The 18108-nt window shown below is 38.7% G+C and overlaps 2 protein-coding genes and 1 long non-coding RNA gene across 3 annotated transcripts; all 3 read right to left on the bottom strand.

Moving 5' to 3' along the window:
- Nucleotides 1–108: 108 nt before the first annotated feature.
- On the bottom strand, nucleotides 109–2769 carry LOC103510930 (probable 3-hydroxyisobutyrate dehydrogenase, mitochondrial). The gene is made up of 5 exons (XM_008475635.3): nucleotides 2615–2769; nucleotides 2182–2267; nucleotides 1426–1604; nucleotides 707–828; nucleotides 109–339 (listed from the first exon to the last, which is right to left on the bottom strand). Exons 1-5 carry the CDS (start codon nucleotides 2670–2672, stop codon nucleotides 125–127), a joined length of 660 nt encoding a protein of 219 aa, XP_008473857.1. The 5' UTR covers nucleotides 2673–2769; the 3' UTR covers nucleotides 109–124.
- Nucleotides 2770–3392: 623 nt separating this feature from the next.
- LOC103510929 (cyclin-dependent kinase-like 1) lies at nucleotides 3393–16114 on the bottom strand. Its single transcript, XM_026824854.1, has 8 exons — nucleotides 16103–16114; nucleotides 15199–15484; nucleotides 14571–14678; nucleotides 11592–11681; nucleotides 5371–5519; nucleotides 4904–5023; nucleotides 4419–4451; nucleotides 3393–3998 (listed from the first exon to the last, which is right to left on the bottom strand). Exons 1-8 carry the CDS (start codon nucleotides 16112–16114, stop codon nucleotides 3849–3851), a joined length of 948 nt encoding a protein of 315 aa, XP_026680655.1. The 3' UTR covers nucleotides 3393–3848.
- Nucleotides 16115–17347: 1233 nt separating this feature from the next.
- On the bottom strand, nucleotides 17348–18108 carry LOC113468150. Its single transcript, XR_003392002.1, has 2 exons — nucleotides 18079–18108; nucleotides 17348–17625 (listed from the first exon to the last, which is right to left on the bottom strand). It is a non-coding gene; the product is annotated as an uncharacterized LOC113468150 (long non-coding RNA).

Here is an 18108-nt window from a genome sequence, read left to right as displayed (position 1 = left end):
TTCAATCCAAATGAAGAGTATCAGTCATTATTTCATTTCAGTTCATATGGAACTTCACAAAGTTACTGAGTCCTCGATAAAGATATCTGGTCGTGTTAAAAATCCTCTAGGGAGTCTGTTGCACTTACTTGACACCCAGGTTCATGGCTTCTGCCACTCCCATCATTGTAACACCGAGAAGCATATTGTTGCATAACTTGGCTACCTGGCCATTCCCCGAGTCTCCACAGTGGACAATGTTTCGTCCCATACACTTGAGAATGGGTTTGGCTTTCTCTAAAGAGCTCTTGTCTCCTCCCACCATGAAAGTCAGAGTCGCTTCCTGAGCGGCTTTCGTACCTAAGGGGGATAGGGTGAGTGATTACCTAAGTATCATTATGATATCTCTGATTATTGTTCCCCATAATATGTCCAAATATATGAGACCTTGGTTAGACTGCGGGGGTAAAGGGACTTGACTCCCAGGATATTCTATTTTATTGTCTTGCTGGGGGACGTTAAACAGGGAGTAGATCAGCTTTGTCTGGCTGAGGGACGTTAAACAGGGAGTAGACCAGCATAATTTGGCTGGGGGACTTCAAAATGGTGTATACCAGCCTGAATTCCCCTGGCTGATTGAGAGGCTGACGAAAAACGTCGACCCCGTCCGAACAGGGGAAAAGGTGAAGAAGGAGAAGAAAAAGGCGAAGAAGAAGACTGGACGTACCTCCAGAGACTGGAGCGTCCAGGAATGTGATTTGTTTCTCCCTGGCGAGATTTGACAGTGTCTGGGGTACCTGAGGATCTACAGTACTGCTATCAATAACGATCACACCTGGCTTGGCATGTCTGGAAGAAAAAAATATCTATAAATTTTTATTCGTTATGATTACATTACATTGAAATGCGGGGTCTTTTTTGACGAAATTCCTGTGTGCGGAGTCCAGTATGTAGGACTATTGGGCCCCTGTTCCTTATGATCCTTAATTGTAGCCATAATTTGAAGGTATTTGGTAACAATTATAATTAATTAACAATAGCAAATACACAATCTGCACTAGACGATTTTGCATTTGGTTTGTATGTTTATTTGTCTGTCCGTTTGTTCCACTATAACTCTAGAGTGGTTCATCCGATTTTGATGTCATTTGAGTAATTTGGCAGAAATGTTCAACTCGTAAAGAAAGTTGCAACCTTAGATTTAGGGCTCGATTAGACCTATAGTGCTCCTTTGAGTCCTTTTTTTTCTGCAGTTCACTGAACTAATAATGTTTCCCCTAAATAAATCATAACTTGGAGAAGTCACATCCCCAATAGTGTGTTCCCTCTCTCCCCTAATGCTTAAATTAATAAATCACAACTTGAAGTCACGTCCCATTATCACCAAACACCCCTGTGACTGTGACCCCTCTATCATAAATATTCAATATGACAACTGGGATTTACTTGAGAATACCGTCTGAGCCATCATAGGCGTCCAGAACATCTTGACTGGCTGGTAGCATCGAAATGATGAACTCTGCCCCTGACGCTAAAGTACTCAGGGATAACGCCATGTTTGCCCCTTCTTTGGCCAAAGTCTGACTGGCATCTGTGTTTTTGTCGTAAACGATGACATCATGACCCTGAAATTGAAGAAAAAAATAGTTTTAGTGTGGATATCATGACTTTGATAATTTTATCATGGAGTAGCCTCCTTAACAATATTTCCAGGAGATCCAAAAGTCCATGAACTGCAGGTCATTCAATGAAATTAAGAGTGTTGCGAAAGACAGGAAGGAGTAGCTTCACCGACAAGGCTTGGCTTTTAGATATTGATGATATCCTCCTTAACCATGATGAATATCATGGAATCCATGAAGATTACCTCGGGGCACTTGCGCTCAGGTGTAGGAATGTAGAATGTCTTTTTACAGTTTTTTTCCCCTAATACTGTCCTGCTTTTCCGACTTCACAAGAAAGGAAAATGGAACTTAAACAGTTTAGGTGCATCACTCATTTTGGGACCTCATCTCGACTGACTAATCTTCCACAATGAACCTGCGGATCAACTTTTTACCCAGTATTTTCGCCACTCCTTGTGAATTTCCATCAGTATTTTCGCCTCTTATAAGTAAGTACTTGAATATAGTTGTTGTACTCCTAAAATAATAATAATAATATTATGTTAATCTCATCCATAAATGGAACTGCCACACTTACGTTTTTGAGAAGATTTCTTGCCATGTGCGATCCCATGTTTCCGAGTCCAATGAATCCGATTTGAGAATAACTGTGACTCGTCCATTCTGAAATTTCAAGGGGTGGTTCAAATTTTTAGTTACGACTTACTTCATTAATCAAATTGGTATGCTATGTCTTTGTAAAATTCACTGACATATAAAAGTCATTTGACAAGGCTCGCATAGATTAATAAGGAAAATGGAAAAATACATAACTGAGCCAAAATTTAGATCAATCGGACTAGTAGAAGTGGCCCTAAATTTAGAATACTTCAAATAAACAAATAACAACACAGAGATCTCAAGCTAATAAGTAAAACCATTTAAAAATGACAGACACTGAGCATTTAAATTTAAATTACGTTGAAAAAAGTAAAATTAGGCAAGTTAAGTGTAGGTACGTATGTACTTACTTTTAATATTATGCACGCTCAATAGTGTTCTGTAGCAACACTTGATATTAAGGTTCATTTCGCTGGGAAGCTCAGACACTCACTAAGTCCGATCACTAACAGTGAAACACTCAGTAAATAAAAAATAAAAAAGATTACGTTAATACTCTTAACCAAATGTCCAAATCGCTTTTATGGAGGGACCCAGAGGTAGGCTCCTTAAATGAAACAATAAAGAAAATGGTTAAAAATTGAAACAGTAATATCCATCTATCCCACGTATTCCCACGTCATTAACCTCTGTATCGGTTCAAATGAAAGGTCAATCCGACAAATCAATTAACATATCAGGTGCCCCCTTATACTGAGCCTGTTTGAAAGGAGGCTTAAGTAAGTCGGTGCCTGATAATTGGGTCGTAAAAAATAACGCACCCAATATTCGCCTATCCATATTTTTCATCAATCGTCTTATCAAGTACGAACTCAGAACTCATTAACAGTTCAAATAGATAGGTTAACCAGGCGCTACTTTAGACTCTAATGAAAGGGGGAGTACACCTCAGATTTGGACTTTAAGTTGCGTTTTTGCCGTCTTCTAGTTTCTACCTTTAGAAAATTTTTGCGAATGAGCAAAGTTTATTTTGAAATTAATTTTGATCAGTTGAATTAAAGTTATTTAAATTTAATTAAAATAAAAAAGTGTATGTTTTTCATTTTAAATCTAAAAATATAACTTTTTTTACTGTTTATACGGATGTATTCCTATTAGGTACAAATATAAAAACAATTTTCGCGGCTCATTATGATAAGATTAAGAAGTCTGGTAAGGATAAAACCAATTTAACCATAAGGTTAATAAAGGATCTTATTAGTATCCTAATCGCTCTAGATTTACCTAGAAAATGTTCAACTTGGGGCAAATTTCAAGTCAGCTCTTCATGTAGTCGTGCACACTTTAGGTACCTATGAGTCATCATAACTCATTACAAAGTCTGAAGGGAAATAAAAATAAACCATTAACTGTTGACTTGAGAAGAGATAAGCAGAAGAAATCATATGGAAAAGTACCAACACGGGTCTAAAGGAACGTCAAAGAAAAGAGCCAAGGGTTTCAAAGGAAAGGAGAAAATTGAGCCACTAGGTATACACACATAAATGGACATACACAAAAACAAAGAGAGTTCATTTAATATTTTGATTTCGGTTTAAATATAGTTGTTGTTCCCGTTTGGTTTTGGTTGGTTCAGAACGGATGTCAAATGTCGGGCAAATGGTCAAACTTGTATTGGTATACAGACGGATTTGAAGTGGATCTCAGGGGTTCGTTAGGACTTGGGTCGTTGGACGACAGTTGAGGAAACAGACCGTTTGATTGGTTTGACGTTGAATTATTTTGATTTGGATTCTGAAAGCCAAAATTGGACGGAATTATCAAGCTTGAAATAAATATTGCACGTCCTCCATTTGCCGTAAACATGAAGTTGTAGGTTGTACCTACATCACCCACTTCATGGTTAATCTTTTAATATCTTAACCAAGGGGAAAATTATGTCCCATATTATTTAAATATTGCCAATGCCCAGAATTCTAGACAACTCAGTTTTTGCAAGTTTTAAGATCAGTAAATACTATAACTCCACTGTCTATGAAGGTGCGTCCACACATAGTCGACGGCCGCTTGACTATGTTTGGACTTGTGGACACACCTTAAGAAGTAAATTAGAAGGACCGTCTCTCTCCTGAAATACGGAGTGAAGTTAGTTCCTTGATTCACTCATCTTCCCCTGGTAAAGGGGGTCAGATGTTATCCTTTTGTTATACGTACCTTATTTTTGTCCTTGGTTGGCAACCGGGACACCTGCGTTATTTCCTCATATTGCATTTCGTCAGGTACTTCGAAGTAGTAGCCGTTGAAGTAAGGATGTCTGAGCAGTTGGTCACATGACCATCGCCTCAGAGGGTCCTTGTCCAGGCACCTCTGTTGGGGAGAGAGAAAAGTTATTTTAGATTATTTTTTTTTTTTAATTTTCTGTGTCAGATATGGATTACTAATAATGTCCTAATATGTAATTATGTAAGTACATAGTGTTTTCTTGGTGTTTGAAACATTTCATGGGAATCGGACTAACAGTCCGGTACTTCCGGTAGTTAAAATGAAACAAATAAATGGACAAACCAGGTATAGAAACTAATTGCCAAGCTACCAAGTAAATTTTGCCTAGGTAGGTACCTAGGTGCCTTAGGGTGCCTAATCAAAAACATCAAAATGAGCTTACCCTAAAATATGCCAATCAAAGGCAACCGGGACACCTGCGTTATTTCCTCATATTGCATTTCGTCAGGTACTTCGAAGTAGTAGCCGTTGAAGTAAGGATGTCTGAGCAGTTGGTCACATGACCATCGCCTCAGAGGGTCCTTGTCCAGGCACCTCTGTCGGGGAAAGAGAAAAGTTATTTTAGAAGATTTTTTTTTTTTTTAATTATTCAACTGCAAATAACTAATAATGTCCTAATATGTAATTATGTAAGTACATAGTGTTTTCTTGGTGTTTGTAACATTTCATGGGAATCGGACTAACAGTCCGGTACTTCCAGTAGTTAAAATGAAACAAATAAATGGACTAACTAGGTATAGAAACTAATTACCAAGCCACCAAATAAATTTTGCCTAGGTAGGTACCTAGGTGCCTTAGGGTGCCTAATCAAAAACATCAAAATGAGCTTACCCTAAAATATGCCAATCAAAAGCCCATGTGCTTTTTTTTTCGATTTACTTACTTTCAAAAAGTCTATCAAGTAGATATTGGTGGCCGCTGGCTTTCCTATTTTGATTTCGAGGGGTACCACATTCTCCGCGTGAGGTAGACTGACCCCCTTGAAATATTCGTTGGTCTGAAATATGTGCAGGTGTCGCGGTATCAGGTCCCCTGAAAACATTTCAGACATTCACAGTCATTTAACAACTAAAATTTGGACAGCAAAAAAGAACCATCCACAAGGGGAAATGCCTTATGGACGGTTCTTCTCTGCTTAATGCTGTCTAATTTTAATCAAGCATCAGCTAGCTGGTGAATAAATATTCCACAATTCACAGTCATTTAACGACGGCATATGAAGCATCAGCTAATGGGTAATCTTATATTATAAGAACGAGATCCATTCACAGTTCACATTTCATAGTTCACACACTGATCGCTCTATCTCTAGAACCACAACACCTAGAAAGCTGAAATTTGGTAGGAATATTCCTTTTATGGTCTAGGTGTGCAATAAGAAAGGATTTTGCGAAAATCTAAACCGATCCTGAGATATGATCAATTTTTGATCGCTAAAACCACCATAAGAAATACACAGAGTGCAGAGACTGCGGGAGAGAAAACTTTTCCTCGCTCGCCTAATATTTGAGTTTCGTTTATGTTTTTAGTTTGACAACTACAAGTTCGGCCATGCCTTTTCCACAAGTTTGGCCATGCCTCGGGATGAACTAGCGGGATTCCGGAGCGAAGCGACGGAATTCAGCTAGTAGTCTAATAGACCATTGATAATAACACTTCGCTAGTCATTGTTTTATTTGTTTTAGTTTTCTGAGTAGCTAAGTTCTCGGACTACTTCAATAATTTGTTGAACTATGGTTTTCGGCCACAAGCTATCTGAGGATTGACGGCCATTACATTACTCTTCAACTGTCCTCACAAGGTAGACTTTACCTGAACCCTAATTTAGAAGAGGTCGAGGTATAACTAAATTGTACCTCGTCCCACGCTGGGACTGTGGGAAACTTTTCGACTGCCAACAGCTGAAGTATTTAGGTGTCCTTTGCCTTTGCATACGGTAATATGTATGAACTCTAAAGGTGTGTCCTAAGATAGTCGACCGGCCATCGATCAATATCGACTGAACCGTCCACACTGCCTCTACAACATAGATTCACCATAGGATCTAAATGACCCTACTTATACTGACCAGACACTTGGATTCGTCACACGTGTCACAAATCCAAGCCTGTGGGGAAAGCTCCCACCGTCTCCAAAAAAAATGGAAAGCAGTAAAGCACACATTATGAGAATTAAATTGTTAAACGCTTTGTCGTGAAGTGGAAAAGAAAAGAATAAATTATTCGAGTAGCTCGCGAGTCGAAAAAAAGGAAACCTCCGAATTACCTCAGTGTAAATATTAAAGCTACAAGGTGACACGAAAGTCGCGGGACTGAATATTCTGCAAACTGCTCTGAGGTGCATCCGAGATGAAGAATTTCAGGTTTAATAACAGTCTATTTTACCTATAACTCCTCGAGAAAATGTTCATTGTCAAAATCTACCCCTTGAATCGTGCGGCCACTAATTGCGACCACTAGACTCCGTCACCCAAGATTTGAAGGACATTGGTATCAATAACTGGACGGGATATAGACTTCAGAGACAACAAAACAATAGAAGGTTTATTATTTACTATTTTATTGTTTCTCGTGTATCACAGAGGTTTCTGCATTGAAAAATCCTAAAAAAGATTTTTTCCCCTCTCTATCCTAAAAAGGAGTTTGCTTTCAGCAAAACATGTATGATCGGAACTTACTAATTAACCTGGCAAATCCGAAATCACAAAGCTTCACTACTCCATTCGCTGTGAGCAGAATATTCTCCGGTTTAATGTCCCGATGAATACACGCATGCCGATGACAGTAGGACACCCCCCGTAACACCTGCCACGTGATTTGCTTGATCAAATCCCAGGGGAGCCCGTGAGGATGATTCTCAAGCTCATTTAGCACAGTATGATCACAGAATTCGAACACCAAATGCAGCTTCTTCTTCCGGCGAAACACCTCGAGGAGATTGACTAGATTTGGATGTTTCAGTGACTGTGGACAGACACAGAGATTTGGGTGTTTCAGTGACTGGAAACACAGAACACAGACAGCGTGAGACTGCATCACGTACGCATTTGTAAAAAGAGGTGAAAAAGTGCATAATATTTTGACCATCTGCGGTTCGGGACGGGCCAAGTAATCTTGGCTAAAGACCACACCCCCCTCGGTGCAGCTACACCACTGCTACAAAAAAAAAAAAAAAAAAAAAAAAAAAAAAAAAAAAAAAAAAAAAAAAAATATTTTTTTTTTTTATTAAAAAAAAAAACAGACTACAGACCATTAAAATAGGCCTCGATTACCTCGGAGTGTCCTTGAGGAGTAACTTAAAGATATAGCTTTCAGGTCAAGGACACCTCATTCTCATTACCACACCTTTTTACCCTTTCCAATGTTATATACCATTAACACCTCTGACGGTGTAAACTTATTAATATTATTAGCAACCAATGCTAACAAAAATTACAACCTTGTCATCGGAATTAATCGATGGCGACCCCTCAAACGTTGTCTTTGGCTGACTCGGATTTCCAATATTTTCATACTGGAATTTGTGTGCAGTAAAACTCGAGACCTCAGGGCTGGTTATAGTGACTGGTTCTTCTGCAACACTACACCATTACCACAACCATGAAAGTATAAATCACCCACGACGCGACGGCGCGGTGAGAGATGTCTCTTAAGGTGTGTCCAGTGTCCACTCATAGTCGACCGGCCGTCGATCGACGAGGTGAATCTATGTTATCGAAGCAGTGTGGACGATTCAGTCGATATCGATTGACCGGGCGATGGCCGGTCGACTATGTCTGGACACACCTTTAAGGCGTCATTTAGATTTCGAGATTCCCCGAAGAAAATTTGACCTGTAGACAATGCGAGTCTAGACAGGGTCACTAAAAAGATCTAATCAGATCGCAGGGACATAGGATCTAAATGACCCTACTTATACTGACCAGACACTTGGATTCGTCACACGTGTCACAAATCCAAGCCTGTTGGGAAAGCCCCCACCGTCTCCAACAAAATGGAAAGCAGTAAAGCACATATTATGAGAATTAAATTGTTAAACGCTTTGTCGTGAAGTGGAAAAGAAAAGAATAAATTATTCGAGTAGCTCGCGAGTCGAAAAAAAGGAAACCTCCGAATTACCTCAGTGTAAATATTAAAGCTACAAGGTGACACGAAAGTCGCGGGACTGAATATTCTGCAAACTGCTCTGAGGTGCATCCGAGATGAAGAATTTCAGGTTTAATAACAGTCTATTTTACCTATAACTCCTCGAGAAAATGTTCATTGTCAAAATCTACCCCTTGAATCGTGCGGCCACTAATTGCGACCACTAGACTCCGTCACCCAAGATTTGAAGGACATTGGTATCAATAACTGGACGGGATATATTGTGACATGTGATGGTATAACGAGACTCTGTAGCTCCACGAAGTGAAGTAACCTTCTGTTGTTAGTACAGTAAAGTCCGAAGGAAAGTAAAGCTCAAGACCTTGAATGAATATAAAAGTCGATTCGTAATTTACGAGAAAAGATAACATCGCCGTCTTGTCAGTGGTAAGTACAAGGTCAGAAAGCTTTTCAATAACTTCCCCTTTCCTCTTTCCGGTCAACATTTTCTACACCCTACCGCCTACCATATGTTATTTGTGTTGTTCAATTAAATGTTAGTCATAGTCAATATTTGCTTTTTCTCCCAACAAAAAAGTCCAAAAACTTTTTTCCCCCTTATCGAAGTTTTCCATAACTACCCATATACTTTTTTTGTTTCTTCTTTAAATAAATAAAGAAAATAATAAAAAAGAAGAAAAATTTAAAAGAGTGAGGAAAGGTAAGTTGAAGAAAGAGCCCGGAAAATAGGTAGGTTAGAAGAGAGAGAGTTGAAAGATTGCGTGATCAGGTTAGATTAAAATAGAAAAAGTCAAAGTAAAAAAGAGAAAGATTCGATTGTTCGAAATGTTTTTTTCACTGAAGGTACACCAATACTAAAGACATGTATTGCAAGAGTCTTATGCTGCTTGTCTTGAAATTCATTAAGAATTAGATCAGACAGACAGGAGGAAACCAAATGATGAAACTGTCCTTATACAAATTTAATCTTTTGGTTGAATGGTAGTTAGTGCAATGAGTTTGCGGTATGCTTCCATCCATTGTGGTACATCCGTAGGTACGTACGCCTAAGTAGATATAGCAGAAAACTAGACATTAACACTAGAATACTTAGAAGCTTCCTCTGCAGGTATGGTAGAAAAATATCGGAAGATGATAATTGCCCCCCTCGTCCTGAAAAAACGTGAAGACACATCTTGAATACGCATCAAATAGGTCAAAAGCCCAAAGAGGTTAACGCAGTTCAAACAGAACTTTGGCCTTTGGAAAGGAAGAAAAACGCAGGATAATGACTTGACCTCAAACACTTTCTTGTCAAGGTCATCAGCGAAATTTGTGACGATCAATAAGTTTGACTGATGATATCCATCCATTGTGGTACATCCGTAGGTAGGTACGTGCGCCTAAGTAGATATATAGCAGAAAACTAGACAATAACACTAGAATACTTAATAGAAGCTTCCTTTGCAGGTATGGTAGAAAAATATCGGAAGATGATATTTGCCCCCCTCGTCCTGAAAAAACGTGAAGACATCTCTTGAATACGCATCAAATAGGTCAAAAACCCAAAGAGGTAAACGCAGTTCAAACAGAACTTTGGCCTTTGGAAAAGAAGGAAAACGCAGGATAATGACTTGACCTCAAACACTTTCTTGTCAAGGTCATCAGCGAAATTTGTGACGATCAATAAGTTTGACTGATGATAGAGTGTAGTCATAGGTAATCTACGTAGCAAGCTGTGATATGAATTATGAATAAATGTAAGCGGAATAAGCAGATGTTTGGAAAAGGCTTTCCTGCATGGTTTACTTGTAGGTCTTTGTCCTTGCTATCACTTACCGTAAATAGTTTAACTAATATTCAGACGAATTTTTGGGAAATACGACATAATCCTTATATAGGGATCAGTTTGTACCAAACTGGTCAAAATTTTGGATGCCCGAAGCCGAAGCCTTCAGTGTAAGCAATCAATTTTAACCAGTCCGTCGGAACCAAAACTTTTTAAGCCGGTCTATATCTCGATCAAAAACTTTTTCCACCTTGAAAAGCTTACCTTAAGCAGTCTTATTTCTCTCAGCGCAATTTTTCTTATCAGCGGATCCTCTTCTGATTCGAGGAATTTCTTAATGGCCACCACTTGGCCCGTGTCCCGGTTTCTACATTTGAACACCACGCCGTAGCTGCCCTCGCCCAACTTTCCAATCTTCTCGTATCTCTCCATCAATCTGGACGAAGCGCGGGATCTAGAACAGAAAGAAACAGTACCCGGTGGTGTAGTGGTTAGCGCGGTGGACTTCGGATCTAGAGGTTCGTGGTTCGAGTCCAAGTCAAGTCATAAAATTTAGCGTAGTGCATTAAGCAGGGAACGACATTTGTGACAACCATTTATGCTTAACACACGTAGTGGTTAGCGCGGTGGACTTCGGATCTAGAGGTGCGTGGTTCGAGTCCAAGTCAAGTCATAAAATTTAGCGTAGTGCATTAAGCAGGGAACGACATTTGTGACAATCATTTATGCTTAACACAATTAAAATTCCTTTCCTTCGGTAGGTACCTACCAAGGTACTCTATATCAGTCCTAATTTTAAAATCTAGGTACTCATTATTAGGCCCATTAGCTAGCCACCTATCAGATACCGATACTGCTTTCCGATATGTCACAATAGTAATATGTACTACAGTCTACTACAGGTATACATAGATATGATGCAGATGGTATTCGCGGTATTGCAAATAATATCACTAAAACTTCTTCCTTGTTCCTTTCATTTCTAATTATTCCAAGTTTGCAACTATTATGAAAGTGGATAAGTAGGTATAATGTACGTACTACTAATACAGAAAAGCGAGGCTGAACTTTTGTGAAAATTACGAAACACAAGATGCGGTTTCCAAGATAAGGCCTTTGCACGACATAGATTCACCTCGTCAATCGACGGCCGGTCGATTATGTTTGGGCAAACCTTCACACTGCTTGACCTCAATGTTTTGTGAGTGATAAGTGATAACTATTTCTTACCTAATGTCCTACTGATGAGATAGAGTTGGTCTACGTCGGATTTCCCTGGCCACAAAGCTTCGCCTTTGATCAGTTCCGCAAAAACACAGCCTGGAAGCAAAAACCAGGAGGAACGATTTGGGTGGAAGAGCTCAATCTTGAGAATCCTGCCACTTTAAATAAAGCAACAAAAAAATTAAGAGGTTCATTTTAGAGAATACCCCTGTGGCCCTTCCTCTTTGTACAACCTAAAGGGATGGCGAGGAAAAGAATGTTTTAAACCTGCAATAGTGCAATACTCAAGTTTCTATTCACCTTTCCATAAGGGACGCCCCAGTTTATATATTTTTCATATCTAAGCCGGTGAAAAGCCCCATTTTGGACATATCTTTATTTACTCCAGTTTATGCTTTTACAAGCTGTTTCATTAATTTTGACAAACTAAAAGCTCCTTAATTTGTTTGTGTGTTTCAGTGACTGGAAACACAGAACACAGACAGCGTGAGACTGCATCCTGCATCACATACGCATTTGTAAAAAGAGGTGAAAAAGTGCATAATATTTTGACCATCTGCGGTTCGGGATGGGCCAAGTAATCTTGGCTAAAGACCACACCCCCCTCGGTGCAGCTACACCACTGCTACAACAAAAACAAGAACAACATAAATATATTATTTTGACTTTAGATACATAGAAAGAGCAAGTAAAGTTAACCCGGCGATTTGACTGACTGACGAGCTACGGAGATTACACCAAATCCCCACCGAAGACTCCGTTGCGTTGAGGTAATAATAGAGCTTTGTGAGAATAATAGAGGACCTACCTAAGTACCTATCAGAAAATGCCCACAAATCTCAATTCCTATTTATTATTTTAAGGAGTCAATTACTTACTTACTTAGTTATCCGTGTCCAAAGTCAATTACTTGAGCGCACAGAATACAGACCATTAAAATAGGCCTCGATTACCTCGGAGTGTCCTTGAGGAGTAACTTAAAGATATAGCTTTCAGGTCAAGGACACCTCATTCTCATTACCCACACCTTTTTACCCTTTCCAATGTTATCATTAACACCTCTGACGGTGTAAACTTATTAATATTATTAGCAACCAATGCTAACAAAAATTACAACCTTGTCATCGGAATTAATCGAACTTTCTCCTATCCTGTCTTCCTTCTCCTTTAGTCTCCGGGACGATGAGACCTCAGCAATTACGGTTTCCTCTATCAAACCTCTTGGAAAATAATAATAATAATATCGTCGACCAACGGCCGTCGACCATGTGTGGAGTGTGGACCCGTGGACAAAGCTTTATATTATGTTCAAATAAGAGGGTTGAAAAGTTGGAGAGTGCATTCTATATTCCATATTATAGAATTAGGTATCTACGGACATGTATACGTATATTTAGTTATTATTAGTTTTCCATATTATTATGTTGTTCCTATCTTGTATTCTCGTCCTACCTATCAAACAACATGCAAGGCTGATGCATACGTCATTTTGTACATCGGAGGGTAAAGAGTACCTCATGTAGGGAGGTACATAAACAAAACCTACTCAATATGTGTGGGATACTTTAAGTTGGAAAGTTGCAGAGTGCATTCTATATTCCATATTATAGAATTAGGTATCTACGGACATGTATACGTACCTATATATAGTTATTATTAGGTTTCCATATTATTATGTTGTTCCTATCTTGTATTCTCGTCCTACCTATCAAACAACATGCAAGGCTGATGCATAGGTACGTCATTTTGTACATCGGAGGGTAAAGAGTACCTCATGTAGGGAGGTACATAAACAAAACCTACTCAATATGTGTGGGATACGTTAGGTAGGTATACGTAATTCATCTACAGCCATAGCTAGTTTGCTACAGCTATAGGTACCTTCATTCTGTCCAGTTTCGCGTTTGGATTACGTGCTTCAGGACCCATCTTTTTATGCTGGCCACTCACGCTCAGACTTTAGATATTGATGATATCCTCCTTAACCATGATGAATACCATGGAATCCATGAAGATTACCTCGAGGCACTTGCGCTCAGGTGTAGGAATGTAGAATGTCTTTTTACAGTTTTTTCCCCTAATACTATCCTGCTTTTCCGACTTCACAAGAAAGGAAAATGGAACTTAAACTGTTTAGGTCCATCACTCATTTTGGGACCTCATCTCGACTGACTAATCTTCCACAATGAACCTACGGATCAACTTTTTACCCAGTATTTTCGCCACTCCTTGTGAATTTCCATCAGTATTTTCGCCTCTTATAAGTAAGTACTTGAATATAGGTGAACCTACCGATCAACTTTTTACCCAGTATTTTCACCACTCCGTGTGAATTTCTATCAGTATTTCCGCCTCTTATAAGTAGATACTTGAATATAGTTGTTGTACTCCTAAAATAATAATAACAATATTATGTTAATCTCATCCATAAATGGAACTGCCACACTTACGTTTTTGAGAAGATTTCTTGCCATGTGAGATCCCATGTTTCCGAGTCCAATGAATCCGATTTGAGAATAACTGTGACTCGTCCATTCTGAAATTTCAAGGGGTGGTTCAAATTTTTTAATATTATGTTAATCTCATCCATAAATGGAACTGCCACACTTACGTTTTTGAGAAGATTTCTTGCCATGTGCGATCCCATGTTTCCGAGTCCAATGAATCCGATTTGAGAATAACTGTGACTCGTCCATTCTGAAATTTCAAGGGGTGGTTCAAATTTTTCAATATTATGTTAATCTCATCCATAAATGGAACTGACACACTTACGTTTTTGAGAAGATTTCTTGCCATGTGAGATCCCATGTTTCCGAGTCCAATAAATCCGATTTGAGAATAACTGTGACTCGTCCATTCTGAAATTTCAAGGGGTGGTTCAAATTTTTAGTTACGACTTACTTCATTAATCAATTTGTTTGTTCTATATGTTATTCTACCCCGAATGTTTATCCTTTATTACAGTTCCTTATCCTTTCCACTTACCTATAGCCCATACATCTACTGCAGGACCATACAACGTATCTCCAACCAAGAGTTCAGGTGCCCGATACCATCTCGTGGCTACATAGTCCGTGTAATTCTCTCCTGGATCTGAAAATAGGAGTAGATACAAGATTACGGTAATGGAAAATTAACAGAATATTGACCTAAATATGGGACAATATTGTAAGATACTATGAATGATTGGGATACATTGGGTTCATCCCAGTAGATGGGATACAAAAATTCGTTGCTAATATACATGTTCATAAGTTAGGTATCAATTGAAAGAGAGATATAATGTAACTTGAGTCCTAAGTACTTTACTCTAATTCAAAAATGACTATTTTTCGTTTAGGGGGATCCATTCAAAGTACATATTTTCATGAGAAAGCTTTTATTCCCCCAAGTTTTCTTCTTTTTTTCCCATTAGGTTTCCCACAAAAAAGCTTTTTGTTTAAAAATAGACTTCAGAGACAACGAAACAGTAGAAGGTTTATTATTTACTATTTTTATTATTTCTCGTGTATCACAGAGGTTTCTCCCATTGAAAAATCCTAAAAAGGATTTTTCCCCTCTCTATCCTAAAAAGGAGTTTGCTTTTAGCAATACATGTATGATCGGAACTTACTAATTAACCTGGCAAATCCGAAATCACAAAGCTTGACTACGCCATTTGCTGTGAGCAGAATATTCTCCGGTTTAATGTCCCGATGAATACACGCATGCCGATGACAGTAGGATACCCCCCGTAACACCTGCCACGTGATTTGCTTGATCAAATCCCAGGGGAGCCCGTGAGGATGATTCTCAAGCTCGTTTAGCACAGTATGATCACAGAATTCGAACACCAAATGCAGCTTCTTCTTCCGGCGAAACACCTCGAGGAGATTGACTAGATTTGGATGTTTCAGTGACTGTGGACAGACACAGAGATTTGTAATACAGAAAAGCGAGGCTGAACTTTTGTGAAAATTACGAAACACAAGATGCGGTTTCCAAGATAAGGCCTTTGCACGACACATTGCATGCAATGCCGGTTGTCAGGGGAATACTAGCATAATATTTGCAAGTCAAATTGACCTGTGGTCAAACGTGGGGGGATCACAGAGGGACTTGCAACATTTATCACATTTTATGATTGATGATGGGCAATTAAACGAATGAATTACGAGTATTTTTTTTGTTGCAACATGAAAGTATCACGTCTGCCTTGTAAGCGCTAGGTCGCGAGTTCAATTCCACCCCGGAGCGAACTTTATCCTACACAGATAAGGTTGATTCTTGGAACGGCTGGCTTACTCCTATCCTGTCTTCCTTCTCCCTTAGTCTCCGGGACGATAAGACCCTAGCAGTTACGGTTTCCTCTATCAAACCTCTTGGAAAATAATATATCGTCGACCAACGGCCGTCGACCATGTGTGGAGTGTGGACCCGTGGACAAAGCTTTATATTATGTTCAAATAAGAGGGTTGAAAATTTCCAAACCATTAAAAATTTAAGTACCAGGGGTCCCCAGGACTTTTGTGTCAGGCTGTAGTATCCATGATGAAAGTATGATTTATCTCTGCAAAAGTAATCGTCACAGTCACAACCAAACCTTGATTTTGAAAGGAATAATCAGACTTCTTCTGTCATGTTTTATCACTGATCAGCTGACTTTGGTGGATTAATGGATTTTGGATTTTGTTGTTTGGATTGGACTTTGGACTTTCGTTTCTTTCTTTCTTTTGTAGCTTTTACTTTCCTTTTTAAATTTCGGCATTTTAAAGAGAAAAAGAAGTTTCCCGTAAGGTCTTTAGTGTGTTAGGTATTTGATTTTTAAACTTTGATTTTTAATCCACTTATCGACTATGTAAGTATGAAAAAGATCAACCATCAATGCTTCTCAATCTTTGGGGGACTCCAGTACTAGTTCAGAAGCTACAACAAAGAAAAATTGTCACAAAAAGCCAAAAAGGAGCTTTCACAAACGAGGGTGCTTGCTCAGAAGTCATATAAATAAAAAATGGCTGCAAAAAGGAGCTGTCACAAATGAACAGTGACCAGTGCTACTTTATATAGGGTTAGGTTGAAATGCCAAAAGGAGCTTTCACAAACGAGCAGAGAAAAGTATTACTTTAGGGTTAGGTTTGAACACGAAAATAATTTGTAAATTTTCCCCGACATGAGACTGAAGGCATTAGTTCAGATCATAATTCCCCCTTTATACCTACCAACTTATCTACTAAATTTTTACCATTATTTTCCAGGACTGACATTCATGAGTTAAAGATTCTTATAAAATGCCTGCTAGAAGACAGCATGTTGTAGTAGCAGCAGCAGCAGCGGCAGCGAACTACTGTTCCTCTCCACACTCCCTCTCTGTCTTGAACTCCAGGAAAGAGGCAACCTGGGTTGGACTTGTCCAGAGATCAATTCCTTTAATTCTAGAAGTGACTAATCCCGTAATACTCAAGGGTATTATTCAAAAGGAGTTTTTTTATAGTCTCTTCCTTTTTCCATTCTTCTACATACGAATAAAAAATATGATATGCTATTTGTATACATTTCAAATTTAAATCTTGATTAAAAATTAAACTAACACACCCTTTCCAAGCTGGGACTACAGTTTATTCAAATAAAAAAAAGTCCAATACCCCTGCAATCTCAACTTGGTCCAAGTAAATTATTTCTTGGTAAGATAAAACAAAATGGCGATCAATTCAGGTAACTTTGGTTTATTCTGGAATACATGAGTACCCAAAGGTCCCAAAGGGACATTTGGGAACCAAGAGATCAACATGTTTCTTCATATTTAATATTATTTCTTTTCTATAACCAAAATTATTACAGATCATCCCTCATTTCTTACATTCTTAAACGTCTATCTCTTTGGAGTTCTCCGACTTTTTTCTCTCCCCTTACCTTAGGGCTAGGAGAGGGAATTACTTGATCATAACTTTCTCTCTTTCTCCCCACTTGTTCTCACTCTCTTTTCTTTCTTATTGGTAGCTTCTGTAGCTTGACGTATTGCCTCCTTGTAGTAACTTGACTTCTTCTTCTTGTTGAAACGTAACTGGAAATAGAAGAAAAATAATAATTATTACTTACATTTAATAAAAGAATAACTACACCTACAAAATGAACGTACGAATGTGAATTAATAGCGCCCGAAACGAACAGATATGCTTAGGGATTTTTTTTTAGATACTTGGGCCGAAATCTTAAGTCCTGAGAAATTCGAATTCTTTTTGAGCCTTTTTAAAATCCTTTAAAATGGCGGCCAAACCGTACATTTCTTGAAACCGGCCCTAAAGACACTTTTGATCTACATAATTTATCGAATCTCTCTGGAAAGTTTGAGCGATCTGAGGTGAAAAGTAGTCCTGAAAACCGCGATCTCCGTTTTAGCTTTTTCTTTTCAGCCCTGAATAGCGGAACTTTGGCCCTGAATAACGGCCAAACCGTACCCGTAGAATCGAGATAAACGCCAGATGTGCATGGTATAAACGCTAGGTGTTTAGCTTACTTTGAAGAAATCTAGGAATGGACAGAGCTG

This window comes from Diaphorina citri, unplaced genomic scaffold, assembly GCF_000475195.1.
Source record: "Diaphorina citri unplaced genomic scaffold, Diaci psyllid genome assembly version 1.1 scaffold658, whole genome shotgun sequence".
NCBI lineage: Eukaryota > Metazoa > Arthropoda > Insecta > Hemiptera > Psyllidae > Diaphorina > Diaphorina citri.
Note: the sequence above shows the minus strand (reverse complement) of the source record. Positions and strands in the feature narration are given on the sequence as shown.